At 45.2% G+C, this 20385-nt stretch overlaps 1 protein-coding gene across 2 annotated transcripts; it reads left to right on the plus strand.

Annotated features, from left to right (window-relative positions):
- The first annotated feature begins 1011 nt into the window (after nucleotides 1-1011).
- Apobec1 (apolipoprotein B mRNA editing enzyme catalytic subunit 1) lies at nucleotides 1012-20385 on the plus strand. 2 transcript variants are annotated; one of them, XM_038319979.1, is made up of 6 exons: nucleotides 1012-1088; nucleotides 5911-6082; nucleotides 9224-9251; nucleotides 15091-15488; nucleotides 16260-16378; nucleotides 20170-20385. In XM_038319979.1, exons 2-6 carry the CDS (start codon nucleotides 6067-6069, stop codon nucleotides 20293-20295), a joined length of 687 nt encoding a protein of 228 aa, XP_038175907.1. In that variant the 5' UTR covers nucleotides 1012-1088; nucleotides 5911-6066; the 3' UTR covers nucleotides 20296-20385. The 2 variants fall into 2 exon arrangements, with proteins under 2 accessions (XP_038175907.1, XP_038175908.1); XM_038319980.1 differs by lacking the exon at nucleotides 1012-1088 and adding an exon at nucleotides 2235-2295.

Here is a 20385-nt window from a genome sequence, read left to right on the forward strand (position 1 = left end):
GACCCAGTGATGTCACTTAGTCACGATAACCAGACACACGACTTGCACTCCATCCATGACGCCCACTGGCCAGTGGATAAGCAGTGACCAAGAGCAATGCAGTGTTCTGCACATCTACTGGAGACACTGGAGAGACGCCACTTTGGTCTTCCCTGCAGCTAGAGAGTCTCCCCAGGGTCCTGAGCCGCAAATCAGATGCTTCTGTCAGAGACTAGACCTGACTAGATGAGATACATCACACAGGTGAGCGGCCTTGGGGAGACAGACTTAGGAGTTTAGTGTGGGCCTTGTCTGATGACACTCGGCATAATAAAACAGCTTTTGTTTAACCAACTCCCTCTCTCCCTCTCTCTCTTCCTCCCCCCTCTCTCTCCCTCCCTCTCTCTCTCTCTCCCTCCCTCTCTCCCTCTCTCTGTTTTTTTCGAGACAAGGTTTTTCTGTGTAACAGTCCTAGCTGTCCTGGAACTCACTCTTGTAGACCAGGCTGGTCTTGAACTCACAAAGATTCACCCGCCTCTGTTTTCTGAGTGCTGGGATTAAGGAATGTGCTACCACAGCCTAGCTTGTACCCACCTTCTTGTTCCTGACTCTCTGCCTCCCTAGGGCTGAGATTAAAGACGTACACCACCACGCCTGATTTACACGTTTCTTAAAGTTTTTCAAAATCAAAAAGTATTAATAACTTTCGGCTCCTTAAGGGTTAATTGTCCAAAGATTCCCAGAGAAATAACAGTCATTTAGTAATCGTGAGCTGTGTAAGGGTGACTACTGGAACTCTTGCAGGTCCAGGGTCCAAGTGAGAAACAGAAGGAGAGAGTAGACTCGATACAGGCATGGGTGGGGGGCGGTGGGAATTCTTATAGCGGACGATGAGAGGCAGGTAAAGAGCTCCACCTTGTGGAAGGCCAGAGAGCAAAGGCAGGACACAGAAGACCCTGAGGACTTTCAGGGATTTATGTATTGGTGCTTGGTGGTATTGGGGTTTTTTTTTTTGCTTGTTTGTTTTGTTTTGTTTTGTTTTTCTTTTCTGCCCTCTGCTGGCTAAAACAAGGATGATCAAGCTGGACACGGATACCAGGGAGGCTGCGGTAAGAGGCACGGGTGTCCTGGAACTTGCAGTCAACAGCTCCCCAGAGAGGAGGGTGAGCTGGTGGGATCTGAGGTTTTAGGCATCAGCTGCGTAGGAAAGATGAGTTCGACTCCCTGGTCGTTTTCTGAGTGTTGTCCTTTGGAAACAGGTGAATCTGTGTGTCTTCTGTTTAAGCTGTTTGTTTCTGCAAGGCTGTGACTGTGTAAGCCCCAACATACACATGCTCCTGGTGCCGCCAATGTTACCAGGCACATTCCTGCGGTGGGGAGCATCCGACCCTGGAGTGCAGGCCCTGTCTAAGCTGGCATACGCTTGCACACAGATTGTTGGACCATATTGTCCTAGACTGAAACAACCCATTTCCAGAGTTTGAAATTCTGGGTTTTTGTTTGTTTTGAGATCATGTCATGTACCTCTGACGTGGGACACAGTGTGCTAGGGGTCAAAGCCAGGGCTTTGGCCTTGCCACGTAAGTGTTCTACCTACTAAGCTCCATTCCCTGTCCCTTGAAGTTATAGAAGCAGAGGTGGGGGCTGAAAGATTTGCTCACTGGCTAGAGAACCTCTTATAGAGAAAGAACCTGGGCTCTGTTCCCAGCAACCACACAGTAACTTCGGTTTCACGTGACCTTATGCCCTCTTCTGACCTCCTTGGGCACCAGGAAAAACATAGTGCATATATGTATGCAAGCAAAACACTCATACACATAAGATAAAATAACCTAATATATATTAGGTTATTATATATTATAATATCATATATGATGTATCATATAAATATATCTAGATATATTATGTTATGGATATACCTATATATAAAACATAAAGATATATTATATTGCATTAAGATTATATATATAATGCCAAAAAGGGTGGAAAGGGAGCTGATCCAAGTTTGCAGGAAGCATGGGTGAAGCTCCAAGGAGCACTGGAGAAATATGAAGCCAGGGGAAGTTCGTATTTTCCAGAAGTTTAAAGGATGAGTAATGAAGTAGGAATCCTGAGAGATGTCAGTTTGCTGCTGTTGAAGTATTACATCATCTTCTTTGCCTTATTATACTTATCAATAAAATGTCCAATAAAACACACTTTGTTTAAGAACCAACCAACCAATCTGCTTTAGCCTGGGAACCAGAGCAGATCTCAGCTATGACCAAGATAGTGAACACGCCTGGATTTCTAATGGAGATGTCTCTCAAGGAAAAGGTATTCAAAACTGATTCTATGGTGCCAAAAAGAGTTTTGCTTTCTGGGTTCAGCTGGCCGTAACAGCTGAAGGACCTAAAGGCAGGTAGGCCGGCCAGGAGTGTTGTCTACTATGTCCAGCCAAAGGCTGTTGCTTAGACCCTGGCTAACATACGTCGGGGAGATAGCTCCATTGATAGTATGTTTGCCTAACATGCAGGAAGACCTGGGTTCCAGCTCCAAGACCACACGATCCAGGTGTGAGGCACACAGCTGTAATGCCAGCACTCCAGAGGTGGCGGACTGAAGGATCAGAAGTTCTAGGGCACCATGGCTAGAGAGTGAATGGGAGACTAACCTAGGGTAGATGAAATTCTATCTTTAAAAAAAGTCACTGCGTTGTAGCTTCCTCTCTAGGGCTTTATCCTAAGGACGTGATTATTTAGAGATGGAGGCATAAAGATCATACTTGGGATATTATTTACAATGCCTAAGCATTAGTTAAAAAAATATCCCTCAGGTTTAGGGAGTCACACCAGTTATTCCACCACTGAAGATTGAAACAGGAGGATTGGCCGGAATTTGATGTTTCCTGTGTTTCCTGAGCTTCAGGTCAAAAGACAATGAACACAGTGAGTTTTTGGCACATCCACCGTGGAAGATGGTCTGTGTAGAGACTAAATAAAAGGGGGCTTTACGTCATCACCAAGAAAGCACTGTGGATGGCCCTCGTGAAGTTACTGAAAAGACAGGGGTCCCTTTTTACAGCAGTCTCATAGATAAAAAAAAAAAAAAAAAAAAAAAAAACCCAAAAAATACAAACAGTAAACTTGAGGATAATTTTATTAGTTTTAAGAGAAAATCTATACCCTAGGCAAGCTAGAGACCTCAGCAGCTGCCAGGCAGAGAGATGTGGATAAGATGTTCTGAATTAATTTTTCATTTGTTTATTTATTTATTTTTGGTTTTTCGAGATAGGGTTTCTCTGTGTAACTCTCTTTTGTAGACCAGGCTGGCCTCGAATTTACTGAGATCCTCCTTCCTCTGCCTCCGAAGTCCTGGGATTAAAGGTGTGCGCCACCACCTGGCAAAGGATGTGTGCCAGTTACCTTGTTTTTGGTTTTTTCTTTTGTTTTTGTTGCTGAGGACCAAACCCAGGGCCTTGCACTTTCTAGACAAGTGCTCGACCACTGAGCTAAATCCCCAACCCCGATTTTTTTTGTTTATTTCTTTTAAAAAAATACATATGTTGCCAGGCAGTGGTGGTGAATGCCTTTAATATCAGTACTTGGGAGGCAGAAGCAGGCAAATCCCTGAGTTCAAGACTAGTCTGGTCTACAGAATGAGTTCCAGGATAGCCAGGGCTACACAGAGAAACCTTATCTTGACCCCACCCTGCCCCTTGCATATGTGCCTGGTGCTCATGGAGGTCAGGAAAGGGTATTGCATCCCCCTGGAAATAAAGTTACACATGATTGTTGCTGGCCTGGTAGGTACTGGAAGTTGAACCCAGGTCCTCTGGAAGGGTAACGGAGTGCTCTTAGGCGCTGGACCATCTCTCTAACTTAGAAAGCAGGCAGTTGGAAGCCTGTGAGCAGCTGCATGGCAGGGAGAACACTTAGAAAGAAGGAGAATGTTACCAGAGAGTCAGGGCTCCTTGTTGTAAGCCCTTAGTCTCACTAATACACTAATTTCCAAGGGATTTAGTAGCTGGCTCTGGTGGCGCACACCTTTAATCCCAGTACTTGGAGGCAGAGGCAGGAGGATCTCTGTGAGTTTGAGCCTAGCCTGATTTACATAGTGAGTTCCAGGACAACCAGAGCTACATAGAGACTCGGTTCCCAAAAAAACTAAATGAATAAATAAATAAATAAATAAATAAATAAATAAATAGGATTCAGAAAGACCTTGATGGCCTTTCTATTTTTTCAAGACAGGGTTTCTCTGTGTAACAGTCCTACCTGTCCCAGAACTCACTCTGTAGACCAGGCTGGCCTGGAACTCACAGAGATCTGCCCGCCTCTGCCTCCCAAGTGCTGGGATTAAAGGCATGCACGACTACTGCCTGGCCTTGAAGACCATTTTTTAAATTTTTTTAAAGTAATTTATTTATTTTTATTTTATGTACATTGGTGTTGTACCTGTATGTTTGTCTGTGTGAGGGTGTCAAATCTTGAAGTTACAGACAGTTGTGAGCTGCCATGTGGGAGCTGGGAATTGAACCCAGGTCCTCTGGAAGAACAGCCAGTGCTCTTATCCGCTGAGCCATCTCTCCAGTCCCCAGATTTCATTCATTCTTTTGACCAGGAGGAAGTAACTTCTTTAATAGCCCCTTGATAAGCTCCAATTTCCTATGATATTTTACAACCTAGGAGGGACATTTGTGATACTTTCCTTGCTAGTTTCACCAGGAGAGTGGGAGCTGAGGCTCAAAACTGTAAGCAAGGATGTATGTATGGAGGTTCATCCTCAATGGCCTCCAAGTCACGAAAGTGGGCAGACCTAGGGTCCCATTGCCTGGTTTGTAAGGCTGACCAGTGGGGCTGTTTTACTCTCTGATCTTCAGACAAGCTTTATTTATTAAAATACAAATGAAATGTCACTACAAAGTCTGGGACAGGAGGAAAACACAAGCTAGAGTCATCTGGGAAGAGGGACCCTCAACTGAGGAAATACCCCCATCAGATTGGCCTGTAGGGATATCTGTGGGCATTTGTTTTTTTTAAATTGATGGTTGATGTGAGAGGATCCAGTTCATTGTGGGCAGTACCACTTTTGGGGAGGAGGCCCAGGGGTGTATAAGCTGGCTGAACAAGCAAGGGCGAGCAAGCCAGTAAGCAGCACTCCTCCATGGCCTCTGCATCAGCTCCTGTCTCCATGTTCCTGCTTGAGAGCCTGCCCTGGCTTTCCTCAGCGATGGTGTGTGACTCGGAAGTGTAAGCCAAGTAGACCCTTTCCTCCCTGAGTCGTGTTGCTTCTTGGTGTTTTTCATAGCAAGAGAAACCAAACTAAGATAAGTAAGACCCAGTGGGAGACATAGGTCTTGAGAGGACGATCTTAATTCTGAGGGATGGCGCTGAGTCTCAGAAAAATCGGTAACCCGAACTTGACCCTGACAACAGAGGTGATTGCTGTAGAAATGTACAGCACATTAACTTTTTTTTTTTAAATTAGGGCTAAAAATTTCAAGAGTGGACTTAGTTATCCAATTAACCTTCCCTTCAAGAGCCCCAGACCAGCACACTAGTTATCTGACTCAGAGACCAAGGTCCAGCAGCTTTTGCACCTTTAGGTGCCCCTCCCTCTCCGACAGAGATACGGAGCGAAGGGCAAATGAGAGGAAGTAATAGGTGAAAACCACAATGTTCTTGCCAGGTCACGCTAAAGCCTTTCGAGTTCTAGAAACAGTTTCATTTTCTCTGACCTCTGCGCTGCCTTCTCTCCCAATCTTACCTGAACTTGAAGAAGAAAGCTTTGTAAATTTAGACGTCACCAGGAAATATCTGAGATTTATTAAACATTTGAAATTTCAAACTATCAGTTTCTATTCTGCAGAAGTGACGATTCCTGTGCCTTTGGGGTTCCTCCCTGTGGAGGATGAAAATCCAGATGCCACTTCCTTCTTCATTTACATAGGACAGATATCAAGTAGCTGCTTACACTCAGGAACTAGTCATCCTCTGTCTACGCGGGTGACTGTGGCACACCAGAGGAAACGAAACTCAGGCACACGCTTGGCAGAAGTCATCCTCACCACATACGCTCGGGAGGAAGGAGTCCAGACAGTGCAAGATGAGCTCCCAGACAGGTAAAGGGGTGCCAGGTCCTGGCAAAGTGGGCAGCAGATTTTTTTTCCTCTTTACTTTGCTTCTTTCTATATAGACTTTTGTCATGTTGCCCCAGACTGACCCCCAACTCCTGGCCTCCAGTGATTCCCCTGCTTCCCTCAGCCTCTTGAGTATATGGGGATGCAAGTGTCTGCTGCCATGCTTATCTTGGGCCCACGGTCTTGAGGAGTGCATCAACTGTACATGGGTGTGACCTGCTTATGCTTGGGGCCCTAGGTGCTTTCCAACCTTCCTATTATGATTAGTACATTAATATTGTTCTTAAGATGAATTACTATTCTGATGAGGTGTTTATACCTCCTAATGATTTTGACAAGTAACACTAAATCAATATTGGTTTCATGGTAATAAAAAATTTAAGTTAGTTGAGTCTGGTGATATAGGCTTATAATTTCAGCTACTTGGGAAGCTGAGGCAGGAGAATTACTAGCTGAAGGTCTTTGTGCACTACAGGGCATGTTCAAGGCCATGCTGGGTAATTTAGCAAGAACCTGCTTTTCAAAAAACGGTGGGAGAGCTGGAGGGAGGGCTCAGCAGTTAAGAATATTCGCTGTTCAGCTGTGCGGTAGTGGCGCACACTTTTAATCCCAGCACTTGGGAGGCAGAGGCAGGTGGATCTCTGTGAGTTCAAGGCTCAGCCTGGTCTATAAGAGTTAGTTCCAAGACAGGCTCCAAAGCTACAGAGAAACCCTGTCTCAAAAAAAAAAAAAATAATACTTGCTGTTCTTGTTTGATTCCCAGTGCCCACATGAAGCTGCTCACAACTGCCTGGAACTTCAGCTCTAAGGGTTCCAATCCAATGCCCTCCTTTGGCCTCCACAGGCAACTGCACACACACACACACGCACACACACACATACACATGCACGCACGCACACACACAATTAAAAACTTTGTTTTTGTTAAAAAGAGTAATGGTGTAGCTTAGTGGTAGAGAGCTTGCCTAGAATATATGAGGCCCTGGGTTTGATCCCTCAGTCCTGCCCACACTTCAACCTGGAAAAAGTAAAAATAAAGCTAATTAAGAAAAAACAGAAGTAGTAGCAGCACATGGTCTGTGTGCCAGCTGGCTAACTAGACAACGGTGAAATAATGTCAGCCAGGTGTGGTTATTCCCACCTGTGATCTCAGGAGTCTAGAGACTGAAACAGGCGGATTACAGGAAATTTGAAGCTATCCTGGGCAACATAATACACTTCAGACCAGCCTAGGCTACAATATGAGATACCCCCTCAAAACAAACAAACAAACAAACAAAGAAACAAACGGTCTGGGGATGTAGCTCAGTTGGTATAGGTTTGACTAACATGCAGAAAAACCTGGATTCCACTCCCAGGACCATACACAGCAGACACAGTGGCTCACGCCTGTAATCCGAGCATTTGCGAGATGGTATATGAAAAATTGCAGGTGGGAAACATGCCCAGCTTGGGAAGGAAGTGACCTCAGAAGAGTTGAAATTGGAGCCCATGCCTGAAATTGTTTTTAATATTGTCTTTGGTAGGGTTCAAATCTTTGGAGATTTAAAAAAAAATTATTGTTGAGACGTGGTCTCCTGTAGCCTGGGCTGGCCTTGAACACACTGAGTAGCTAAGGATGACCTTGAGGATTTCTGAATAGTGTTTTGGATACATTTGCCTACTATTTAATTGGTTTGGGGCTGGACACAGAAAAGAGTAGAAAAAACGAGGCTATGTGATCTATATATTATAAACTGACTCTCACAAACAAACAAACAACACAAGCCAGGATAACGGTGACCCAGGGCAACAGTAGAGCCAGGGCAATGGCAAGCCAGGGCGACCATGAGCCAGGGCAATGGTGGAGCTGTCTGGGAAGGAATAAACCCTTCCTTCTGTAGGCTTCAGCCAGGGAGACAGTGGTTCTGATAATTGCGACTCACATAAAAAAACTGTAAGAAAAAGATCAAATTTGTCAGAAGCAAAAGCACTGTACTGTAGACAGGTTTTTATTTTGGGCCACCAGCTCACAAAAAATGACACAGAGTCTTATTATTAATTAAGAAAGCTCAGCCGTAGCTTAGGTTTGTTTCTAACTAGCTCTTATAACTTAAATTGACCTGTATTCTAAATCTATGTTCTTCTATGAGACTCAGTTGCCTTTACTCTGTATGGCCCATCCTTGTTCGATCCCTTTCTGTTCCCAGAAGTCCCTCTTAACCCCTTTCTACCTAGTTAGTGGTCATTCAGCTCTTTATTAAACCAACCACAGTGACACATCTTCACACAGTGCAAAGGAATATTCCACAACACCGTACTCAACAGTTTCCATATGGTGGAAGCAAAGTTCTTCCAAGGACAGTTGTCTGTGGAAGATGTTACCATGATGGTGTTGTGTAAATCCACTTTTGACCTTAAAATCTTCATCTCTGGAAAAACAGAGAATAGACAGGAAGTAGCTCAGTATACAATTCACCAACAAGAAATGGCCAAAAAAAGAAGAACAGCAAAGAGTCCACTAACCAGCAACACTATAGGGACACCCCATCTCAACTGTTTAAATAACCCACTGACAAGCAACACTGTAGGGACATGCCATCTCAACTGTGGTAAGAACTGAGATGCAGCTCTCATAGATGTAGGGTCTGTCTGTGTTTATCAGAAAACCAAGTCTGAAAATAGACTCTAATCTTGAATAAAGTATGTTCAGCTTGCACACTACCCCAAAGCAAACTCAAACAAAGATAGAGGGGAAAATAGAATATGCTTGTAGAAGACTTTCGTAAAGTTCATCAATCTGCATTGCTAACCAACATATTCTCAGTAGAGCAACAGAGTCTGGAGGAAGAGATGCATAATCTATATCCTATAACTTCCAAATTGAACCTCTTGGGCCCTTGAGAAGTGACTTTCCCATTAGATTGCTTTTTTTTGAGGTCAGATCAAAGTGTAGCCTAGGCAGACCTTGAACTCCCCATCCTCATGACACAGTGTCTAGTATGTGGGGAAGGGGGGTATATGCCATACCGGCTTCGCTTCTCCAGTATGGTTTGTAGATTTGGGAGACTAGAACGCGTTTCCAAAGCAGCTCCATGTGGATTGGGTGTTATCTGACAAATCCATCTGTCTCTTGGTTCACAGGTCCTGCAGTTGTTGACCCCACTCTGAGGTAAGCCGTGCATAGTGCCTCCCAACTCAATCACACAGAGATGAACATTTAAGAATTACACAACTATAGTTTATTTTTTTAATGTGCAAATTTGCTTCTTTATTAGATAGTAAAAAAAGGACCTCAGCACTTGTGAAGGGGACAGACAATACTTATACTTACTGTAAAAAGAAAACAAGAGGATTTTTTAATATATATATATATATATATGAGTTTATTTGTTTATTTTCTTTTACATACTTTAATATTAATTAGTTAATTTGTTTTTTTCGAGATAAGGTTTCTCTGAGTAGCCTTGGCTGTCCTGGAACTCACTCTATAGACCAGGTTGACCTCAAACTCACAGAGACCCGCCTGCCCCTGCCTCCTGAGTGCATGCGCCGCCACTGTCCAGCTCATTCCATATCATTTTTCAAATAATGTTTTCTATATTAACATTATTCCGGATATCTATCTGGCTTTCACAGGCCATGCTCAGGGGTGCTGAGTGGGAAGTCGCATGCTCTCATCAGAAGGATTTTTAGTGGTGTCTCTGAGCAAGGGCAGAGGATGCAGCTCCCTCCTTCCCCCTTCCATCCCCCTCCCCTGTCTCCCCACCTTTAGTGAATGAGATAAGTCATCTTGTCATCATGACTCTGTCATGTGGAAAATCATGTTTCCTGGTGACACACAGAAGTAAATATGAGCATGTTTTAATTATTTCTTTTCCTTATTTATTTAATCTGCCTTTGTGTGTTTTAAGAATCTGTTTTTCAGTTGGGCGGTGATGGCCCTCACCTTTAATCCCATCATTCGGGAGGCAGAGGCAGGCGGATCTCTGTGAGTTCGAGGCCAGCCTGGTCTACAAGAGCTAGTTCCAGGACAGGCTCCAAAGCTATATAGAGAAACCCTGTCTCGAAAGAAAGAAAGAAAAAAAAAGAATCTGTAACCGTCTAACCAGCTACATCATTACCATTAAGTTTATTTCATTTTGCAACTTAGAAACCACCAACATCATGGCCCACTTAATAAAACAAACAAACAAACAGGAAATTCCTTGCGTGAAAGGGGTTGTGAGTGGTAAAAGTTTAAAAAGCCAGGCCAGGAACATCTTCCTTGCTTTAGGCTTCCCCTTGTCACGTGCACATAAGACTCTCACTGTAGCGTGAATGAATGTCCAAGTGTTGATGTTTTAAAAACCAGACACTGTGTGCCTGGTGCCTAGGATCTGTCCATACTCTCAGACAACTGCCTGCCGCTGCCTCCTGAGTGCTGGGCTTAAAGGCGTGTGCCACCCTGTCTAGCTCATTCCATATAACTTTTCAAATAACGTTTTCTATATTAGCATTATTCTGGATATCTGACTGTCATGGGATACTCTGCCCACTCTCTGCCATGGTCTTCTTCAAAGACTTATGCAAAATCCCGACAGAGTTATTATCTGTCTGCCCATCCATTATCCATCCATCCATCCATCCATCCATCCAATCTACCATCTATCTATCTTCATTAAGCTGCCCTGGAAGCCAGAGTGAAATCTAAAGGCTTAACTCCATGGTGAATCATTACTTCTTCAGAATGTTTTTCCAGAAGGCCACTATCCACCACGTGGGTGTGTGTTGGCTTATCCTGGTCCCCACAGGCTCCAGATTCCTGGATGTGTCCTTCTCAAGGGAACTCGAGTCTCGGTGCCAGGTCTGCCATGGCCTGTATTCAGAGAGGTCAGGGGTAAGGACTGATATTTCTGTTTTCCCACCTGTGGTTTTGAGCAGTTTCTGCTGCTTCTTATTGAAGGCTCTTTCAGAAAAAGAATCGATCAGTTTGTTGGTCTCTGAAAAACTGGATATTTATTAATTTATCTTGGTTTTTCAAAACAGGGTTTCTCTGTAACAGTCCTAGCTGTCCTGGAACTAGCTCAGTAGACCAGGCTGGCCTCAAACTCACAGAGATCCACCTGCCTCTGTGTCCCGAGCGCTGGGATTAAAGGTGTGTGCCACTACTACCCGGAAAAACTGGATTTTTATAGATCACTTAGAAATGAGTTCAGCAGACTTTATCTATTTTAGCTTTATTTATTTTATGTGCATGAATGTTCTGATCACCATGCCCATGCCACCATATGAATGCCAGCTTCTGATGAGGCCAGAACAGGGTGCCTGATCCTCTAGAGTTATAGATGGTAACATGAGCCTCCATGTGGGACCTGAAGACCCAGGTCCTCTGAAAGTGCTTTTAACTGCCGAGCCTTCTCTCCAGCTCCCGGACTTCTGTTGCTGTTGTTAATTGTTCTGGTTCTGCTGACACATCCTTGGGGATCTGAGGTTCTGCTCTCACGCAGAGTCCTGACTTCAACTGGTCCAGATGGCAGTGCAGGGAGGGAAACTGCAGGTTTTGCTTGTTTTGCATTTCCACACTTTTTCAGCTTAATCTCTAATGGTTGCTGTGATTGGGTATAACTCCTATATCTTTTTGCTTCTGTTTAAATCACTGTTACTGGAACAGGCCCCCAGACCTTAGCACAGCTGACACCGTGATGGAAGTAACATTCAAGCACTGGAACCCAGTGAGTAGGCAACACCCGTGAAAAAGGGAGCCAAGATCAAATCCATCGAAGTCCACAGCTCTGGGAAAGACGCTAATGCATTCACCTTGCTTTTTGGCTTCTGTTTTTGGCTTCTGCTTTTTTTCCCTTCCGCCTAACTGATCTTGCTGACTGAGGCGTGTCAACACAGGACGTGGGTTTTACACTTGAAAGCTCACCTGGAGAAAGGCTCAGGACCATGCTTGGATCCCAAATGCATCAGTGTAGTGGCTAGGAAATACTTCCTAAAGGCTTGGACCTGGTCTTCTCTGGTGGATCCCCCCACAACATTACTGGAAATTCTGGGGAGTCTGTCCAGAGCCACCGCATGTTCCTTGGGAAATCTGGGTCTCATTTTGGGATTGGATCCTTAGTCATATTAATAAAATGGGTTTAGAAAGAAGTACAAGAAGCCGGGTGGTGGTGGTGCACGCCTTTAATCCCAGCACTCGGGAGGCAGAGGCAGGCCTGGTCTACAAGAGCTAGTCCCAGGACAGGCTCTAAAGCTACACAGAGAAACCCTGTCTTGAAAAACAATACAATACAAAATAAAACAAAACAAAAAACCCAAAAACCAAAAACAAAAACCAAACCAAAACAAAACAAAACAAAAAAAGAAAGAAGTACAGGAACAGTTATGTGAGAGATTAAAAGAAAAACCACAGGGCAACCAAGATGTTTATCCCAGCAGCTGCCCAGAAGTGAAGACAGGGGAAAGAAAGAGAAAGGTTATCTATTTAAGTCAGCCTGGAGATCAGCCACATGGTGGGCAAGCAGCCACATGTCATAGAGGGGAGCTGTAGAGAAAGAGCCACGCCTGCCATGCTAGGGAAAGCGTGCTTAGGCTCCGACCAGCGTCCCGAAGAAAAAGGCAGAAGAGAAGCAAAACAAAATCTTCCAGAGTCGGGATTAAATACGTGTACAATAATTTCATTAGTTTATAATAATTTCAATATTAACGAAATGCAGTGATAGAAATGCAGTGAAAGAAAGCCTTCAAAATCAAGGTAGGAGTATGGAGGGTAAACTCCTGCCCTGGTCCCCCTGCTTGCTTGGAAATGGTTCCCTACTTACTGACTTGTTAGGAAGCCACCTTTAAGGCTGTGCATTTCGGGGAGGATAGTCATTTCTCTGTTCCCATTTTAGAACTCCCAGGAGCCCTTTGGATTCCTTGGCAAACATGGTAGTTCTGAAAATCCCCAAAGCTTTGTCACTCACAAACCCCGTTTCCACGGGGTGTCCTTGTTAAGTTTTAGACAGTACCTGAGAGCAGCCTCGGCCATACATGGTAAGTGGCCTATGTTGGCCACACTCTCAGCCTTCCCCAGCCAGCTCCCAGGCCAATCAGTTAGGAAAATCTACCCAGCAGTGTGTGAAGTCTGGGAAGCAAACCCTCCTCCTCCTGCATCTCAGGCAACATCTCTGGGGCTGGAGGGGTCCAGTCTGCACCACGAATCAAACGCCCAGGATGCTCGCTGTTGTGGAGCAAAGAAACACTCAGAAAGGCAGGCTGACCCAACAGAACTTGTTGACATCTCTGCAGCAACTGCACAGGGGGGCAGGAATTCCAGAAGGAAAGCTACAAAATCTCATTAAAGGGGTATTTACTCCTCCTATCCCTTTGACATGGTTTAAGGTACTCCTGCCTTACCAAGGAGGTGGTCCTGCAGCCAGGTGACCAACTAACTGGATTAATTCTTTCCTCCTCTAGCTCCTCATCCTCCACCTGCTCCTTCTCTTGTTTTCTCCTCCCCCTTTTTTCTGAAGCCCTAGATACATAGGTCTTTTGAGTTTATAGAGATCCTTCTGCATCCTTTTTGTTTGTTTTAGGGTTGTGTTTTTGTTTTTCAAGACAGGTTTGGTTTCTCTGTCTAACAGTTCTATCCTAGAATTTACTCTGTCAACCAGCCTGGCTTTGAACTCACAGAGATCCGCCCGCCTCTGCTTCCTGAGTGCTAGAATTAAAGGCGTGCGCCACCACCACTCAGTCAGAGTTACAGCTTTCAGACAAGGCGTGCCAAACCAGAGGAACATCATTTGCCTCCCCCCAAGCCCCTTTCTTTTCCCTCCCTTCCTCCAACTTCTCTTTTCCTTACATTTACCGTTATCTGTGTGAGTGGGAGAGGGGCAGGGGAGTAGACACATGCCGTGGTGTGCCCTCCCTTTTCCTAAATTACATTTTTGTATTTTATATGTGCGGGGAGTGGGCGTTGTGCACGCCTTGCCACACATGTGGAGCCACTTCTCTTCCCGCCTTCTACCACACGGATCCTGGAGAGTCAACTCAGATCATCAGGCCCGGTACCTTTACCCACTCAGCCATCTCCCCAGCTCCTGGTTTTGTTTCTGTGCTGTGTAGCCCAGGCTGCTCTTGAACTTGTCAGCCTTCTGTGTCTGCCTCCTTAGTGCTGAGATTATATGTGCCACCACACCTGGGGATTAGAAAGATAAACTTTTAAGAGAGAAGGACGGAGCGATATCTCAGTTGGTGGAGTACTTGCCTACATACACGAAGCCCTGAGTTCCCACACACCGGTAGTTCCAGTTCTTCGGGTAAATGCAGGAATATCAAATGTTCAAGGTCCTGCTGGGAAGATGGTTCATTGGATATAATGCTTGCTCTACAAACCCAAGTATGCTATTTTGGGTTGCCAGCATCCTAACAGTCAGGCCTGTTGGCGTGTTTATGTAACCTCAGCACCACAGAGGCAGAGTCAAGTGGATCCAGGAGGCTTTCTGACCAAGAGCTCTAGGTTCATTGGAAGAATCTGTTGGGGGAAATAAGGTGGAGGATGCTAGAGGAAGATGTTCAGCACTGACCTCTGGCCTCTGCACGTGTACATATGAGCGAGTGCATGTGGACATATGCACGTGAACATATATGTACAGCACATAATACATAAAGTATAAATAGAACAGAAATCAAGGTCAGCTCTGGCTCTATATCAAATTCCTGGCCAGCCTAGGATATGTAAGATCTGGTTTAAAAACAACAAAACGTGAGGCTGGAGAGATGGCTCAGAGGTTAAGAGCACTGACTGCTCTTCCGGAGGTTCTTGAGTTCAATTCCCAGCAACCACATGGTGGCTCACAACCATCTGTAATGAGATCTGGCGCCCCCTTCTGATCTGGAGGCATACATGGAGGCTGAACACTGTGTACATAATAAATAAAAAAAAAACAAACCAAACCAAAGAAACAAACAAGCAAACAAGCAAACCACGAGGGGAAAGGTTTCTTAGACCCTTAGACTGCATGGGAGTCTTTTCTGTGTTTCAGGAGAAGAATCGAACCCCAGGACTTTGAAGCCTTCTTCGACCCCAGGGAGCTTCGGAAGGAGACCTGTCTGCTCTACGAGATCAGCTGGGGCGGAAGGCACAACACCTGGAGACACACGAGCCGGAATACCGACAAACACGTCGAAATCAATTTCATAAAAAAACTCACCTCAGAAAGATCCTTCCGTCCATCCGCCCGGTGCTCCATCACCTGGTTCCTGTCCTGGAGCCCCTGTTGGGAATGCTCCAAGGCTATTACAGAGTTTTTGAGTCAACACCCCAACGTGACTCTGTTTATTTACGTAGCACGTCTTTATCACCACATGGATCCGGGGAACCGGCAAGGACTCAGGAACCTCGTCTGCAGAGGTGTGACTGTCCAGATCATGACCGAGCAAGGTAAGAACAGAATGGTCCTGAGGTTGTGGTGTTGGCGATGATGGGATGGAATTCCAGAGGGGAAAGTTGAACATAAAGTGAGGAGGGACCAGTTCTGACCTTCACAGCAAGGGATTGATGAACAAAAGCCCTTCTTTCCTAGCTATCTCTGCCTCCAGCTCACCTAAAATGAACTTCCTTTTAGGGGGTGTGACCCCTTCTAGGAACAAATAGGCAAAGCCTTTACGTAGAGTTTATGCTTGTGGTTGTTGCTACTGGGAATTGAAGCCAAAGTCTTGTACATGCTAAGCATATATGGGGGGCAGGTAGGCTCTCTCTACACTACTGAGCTACATCCCTGCTCTCCTTAGTTTTTATTCGAGACAGGGTCCTTAAGTTGCTACTCTGGACTCGCCACAGGCTAACCTTGAAATTCCAGTTTTCCTGCTTCAGCCTTCTGAATAGCTTGAATTGCAGGCATGAGACACTGTGCCCAAGTATGTGTGTGTGTGTGTGTGTGTGTGTGTGTGTGTGTGTGTGTGTGTGTGTGTATGTATGTATGTATGTATGTGTTTGTTTGTTTTCCGAGACAGAGTTTCTCTGTGTAACAGCCCTAGCTATCCTGGAACTTGTTCCGTAGACTGGGCTAGCTTTGAACTCACAGAGATCCATGTGCCTCTGCCTCTTGAGTGTTGGGATTAAAGGTGTGCGCCACCACTGCCCGGACTCCAAATAATTTTAAATAATTTACCATTGCATTTGCTAAATGAACCAAATTTTGTGTTTCTTTAGAGTATTGTTACTGCTGGAAGAATTTTGTCAACTACCCACCTTCAAATGAAGTTTACTGGCCAAGGTTCCCAAATGTGTGGATGAAGCTGTATATACTGGAACTTCTCTGCATTATTCTAGTAAGTGATTCTGGCTTTCTGCTTTTTTCTGTTTTGAGATAGGGTCTTATATAGTCTAAGCTGCTCTTGAATTTATTATGTAGTGAAGGATGACCTTGAATTCCTGATCCTTCTGTCCCCACCTTCTGAGTACTGGGATTATATAGTCTTGTATACCACATCTGGCTCCCTAGTAAGTTCCTCCTCCTCTTCCTCTTTTAATGCGTCTCTCTGTCTTTATGAATGGACGCTACAAGAGTTCAGGTGCCTGCAGAGGGCGCCCTGGAGCTGGAGATAGAGGTGGTTGTGCGCCCCCTGGTGTGGGTGCTGGGAACAGAACTCTATGAATGGATGCTACAAGAGTTCAGGTGCCCGCAGAGGGTCCTCTGAAGTTGGAGACAGTGGTGGTTGCTGCTGGGATCAGCCTCAGCAGAGAAGTGGGTCTCAAATCTGGGATGTCTGGAAGGCGAAATGAGTACACAAGCACAGGATTCTGATGCAAGCTGACAGGCTACCAGCTGCAGGGCAGCTTCTTCTTCTTCTTCTTCTTCTTCTTCTTCTTCTTCTTCTTCTTCTTCTTCTTCTTCTTCTTCTTCGTCTTCGTCTTCGTCTTCGTCTTCGTCTTCGTCTTCGTCTTCGTCTTCGTCTTCGTCTTCGTCTTCGTCTTCGTCTTCGTCTTCGTCTTCGTCGTCGTAGTCGTCGTGTCTCCAGTCTCCGTCTCCGTCTCCTCCTCCTCCTCCTCCTCCTCCTCCTCCTCCTCCTCCTCCTCCTCCTCCTCCTCCTCCTCCTCCTCCTCCTCCTCCTCCTCCTCCTCCTCCTCCTCCTTCTCCTCCTTTTCCTGAGCTTCTTCCTCTGCCCTGAGCTGCAAACCTCAGTCTTTTATTACACAAGGAAAATGATTCTTTTTTTCTTGCCACAGGTTAATCATTACCTGGGCAAAGCAGTTCACAAGAAGTATAAAGATTCTTTAAAATCAGAATATCACCATTCATTATAACATTTTCCCAGTTGCCAAGCCCCATGCCAGCCACGATATTCTTTCTTATTTTATTTTATTTTTATTTATTATGTATACAATATTCTTTCTGCATGTATGCCTGCAGGCCAGAAGAGGGCACCAGACCTCATTACAGATGGTTGTGAGCCACCATGTGGTTGCCGGGAATTGAACTCAGGACCTTTGGAAGAGCAGGCAATGCTCTTAACCGCTGAACCATTTCTCCAGCCACCCACTATATTCTTAATTCTTAGTTGAGTTAATCATAAAACAATTTTTGAGGCTTTCACCTCAGAGGGAAACTACTTGCAGTTACAGAAGCATAGTTCAGTGGGTTTCCCTTCTTGTTGTACCTTTCCCATTGCTGTTCCTCACAATTCCAACTTTTGATTTATAAGACCATAGGCAGTCAGCCCCAAAGCCCTAGGTTCTTCAGAAATTTTATTCATCACAGCCAAGTTCTGTTTTGGTTCAGTATAATTCTTTTGCCAAGTTTTATAACCAGGTAAAAAATAATTTCTGCATTTTTCCTAAAATTCCCCAATACTTTTATCAGTCAGGTTTCCCCCCACAACCTGCTTTACAGCTTCAGTGCCTGCCCACTCTCTCAGATAAGGAAGACTCATATTATCCTACAGCACATCCATATTCTCAGAAGCCACTGGTGTGGAAGGAGAAAAAGAAAGTGAAGAACAAGTACACTAGTAGAATTGCTAGAACCAGAATTATCTGTAACATTGTCAAATGCCTATGCAGACGCCATAGAAGCGGTCCTGGGGCACATAGGTGTTTTCTCCTTGGTCCTCAAGTAACACGCTCGCTCAGTTAGCTGCCACTGGGTAGCCTGGAGGGATTTGCTTCCTGTATCTCAGGAACCACATGTGGAAGGGGGCTATGCTTGGCCGTCTCCGGCAGGTTGCAAGCCCCCTGATGTGGGTGCTGGGAACTGAACTCTGGGTCCTCTATGAGCACAGTCTGTGCTTGTTCCTTCACTGTTGCTGTGATAATCCTCATGATTGTAGTAAGGAGGGTGCTAGCTTGTTCCCAGCCAGTCAGCCCCGAAATGATCTCACAGAAACTGCATTAATTAAATCACTTCTTGGCCCATTAGCTCTAGCTTCTTATTGGCTAACTCTTACATATTAATTTAACCCATTTCTAGTAATCTGTGTATCACCACGGAGCTGTGACTTACCAGCTTAAGTTCCCAGCGTCTGTCTCAGGTGGACTAAATGGTTTCTCTCTGACTCTGCCTTCTTCCTCCCAGCATTCAGTTTAGTTTTCTCCACCTAGCTCTGTTCCCTGCACAGGCCCAAGTCAGTTTCTTTATTAACCAATGGTGATCACAGCATACAGAGGAAAATCCCACATCACATGACCAAGCTGATGATAGAAGCAAGGGTTTCCTTGGGCTTATAGCTCCCAGGGGGAGAGTCTACATAACATCAGGGAGGCATGGGAGCAGGCACAGAAAGTTGAGAAGTTAGACCTCAGCCCCATGAAGGAGGGGAGAGAGAGAGAGAGAGAGAGAGAGAGAGAGAGAGAGAGAGAGAGAGAGAGCGCTGGGACTAAGGGGACAACTATAAACTCTCAAACCTGCCCCCAGTGATATATTTCCTCTAGCAAGTCTTCATGTCCTAAAAGTTCATCAATTCCCAAACCATGCCACCACCAGACATCAAGTGATAAAATACTCAGGCCTGTGTGGATGTTTCATCCAAACCACCACAGTACCCTAACTGCTGGGGTATCTCTCCAGAGCCTCTTATAAGTGTTTTTCCCTTCCTTCCTTCCTTCCTTCCTTCCTTCCTTCCTTCCTTCCTTCCTTCCTTCTTCCCTCCCTCCCTCCCTCCCTCCCTCCCTCCCTCCCTCCCTCTCTCCCTCCCTACCTCCTTCCCTTCCTCTTCTTTCTTTCTTTCTTTCTTTCTTTCTTTCTTTCTTTTTTTCTTCTTTCCCTCCTTCCCTCCCCCCCCCCTCCCTTCCCCCCCCCCCTCCCCCCCCCCCCCCCCTCTCTCTTTCTCTCTCTCTCTCCACCCCCTGTCTTCCCCCTCCCTCCCTCCCTCCCTTCTTTCCTTTCTTTTTTGGTTCATTTTTTTGTTTTTGAGACAGGGTCTCACTATATAACCTTGGCTGGCTTGGAACTTGTAAAGACAGACCTGTTTGTTTCTCCTCCTCTTAGTGCTGAGACTAAGGAGTTTGCCAATCCCCCCACCTTTCTCGGAAGTCTACAGAAGTTTACAGAAAGACGTGGCCTCCTTTGTGCTTCTCTTCTGAGGATTTCCCCATACACCCTGGTTGCATTTTTTTAATCATTTATACTGCGTTTTAGTTATTTAACTTATTAACTTATCTTAAAATGAGATGACAAGATAATCTGAATGCAGGCATGGTGATACATGCTTGAAACCCCAACACTCAGCAGGCTGAGTCAAGAGGATCCTGAGTTCAAGGCCAGCCTGGGCTATAAATCTAGACTGTATCTCTAAAATCTGCACCACCACAGCCAAACAGCCTCCTTTAGTGGGAAGCAGGTAGGGGGAGGGAAGGGGCCAGTCAGTGTCAGGTGTATCTGGAACGTGTGGTGACTCCATTTTGTCACACTCATTGCTGTCGCCGTCACACTTACTGGGGCTCAATGTTCCAAGGGGTCTTGTTTCATAGTGGTTGAGGTCAGACACACTATTGAAGAAAAGGTGCCTCATTTGGACTCTTGGTCCAAATGATGGCTCAACTGAATCCCAATAGACATTTTTAAATGTTCATAGTAATAATAGTGTTAATTGCTACCGAGGATAAAATATAATCTTTGTTTCAGGGACTTCCGCCCTGTTTGAGGATTCTGAGAAGAAACCAATGCCAGGCTACCCTTTTTACACTTGTTTTTCAAGGATGCCATTTCCAAAGGATCCCACCCCCCATCTTTTGGGCTACAGGGATGTGACCTGGGAGTTGGAGATGAATAAAATGATGCTTGTATGTGTACTGTTTGGACAGCAAGCGCTGATGACCCAATAAAAGTGACTGCCATGAA

The sequence above is a fragment of the Arvicola amphibius genome, chromosome 2, assembly GCF_903992535.2.
Source record: "Arvicola amphibius chromosome 2, mArvAmp1.2, whole genome shotgun sequence".
Taxonomy (NCBI): domain Eukaryota; kingdom Metazoa; phylum Chordata; class Mammalia; order Rodentia; family Cricetidae; genus Arvicola; species Arvicola amphibius.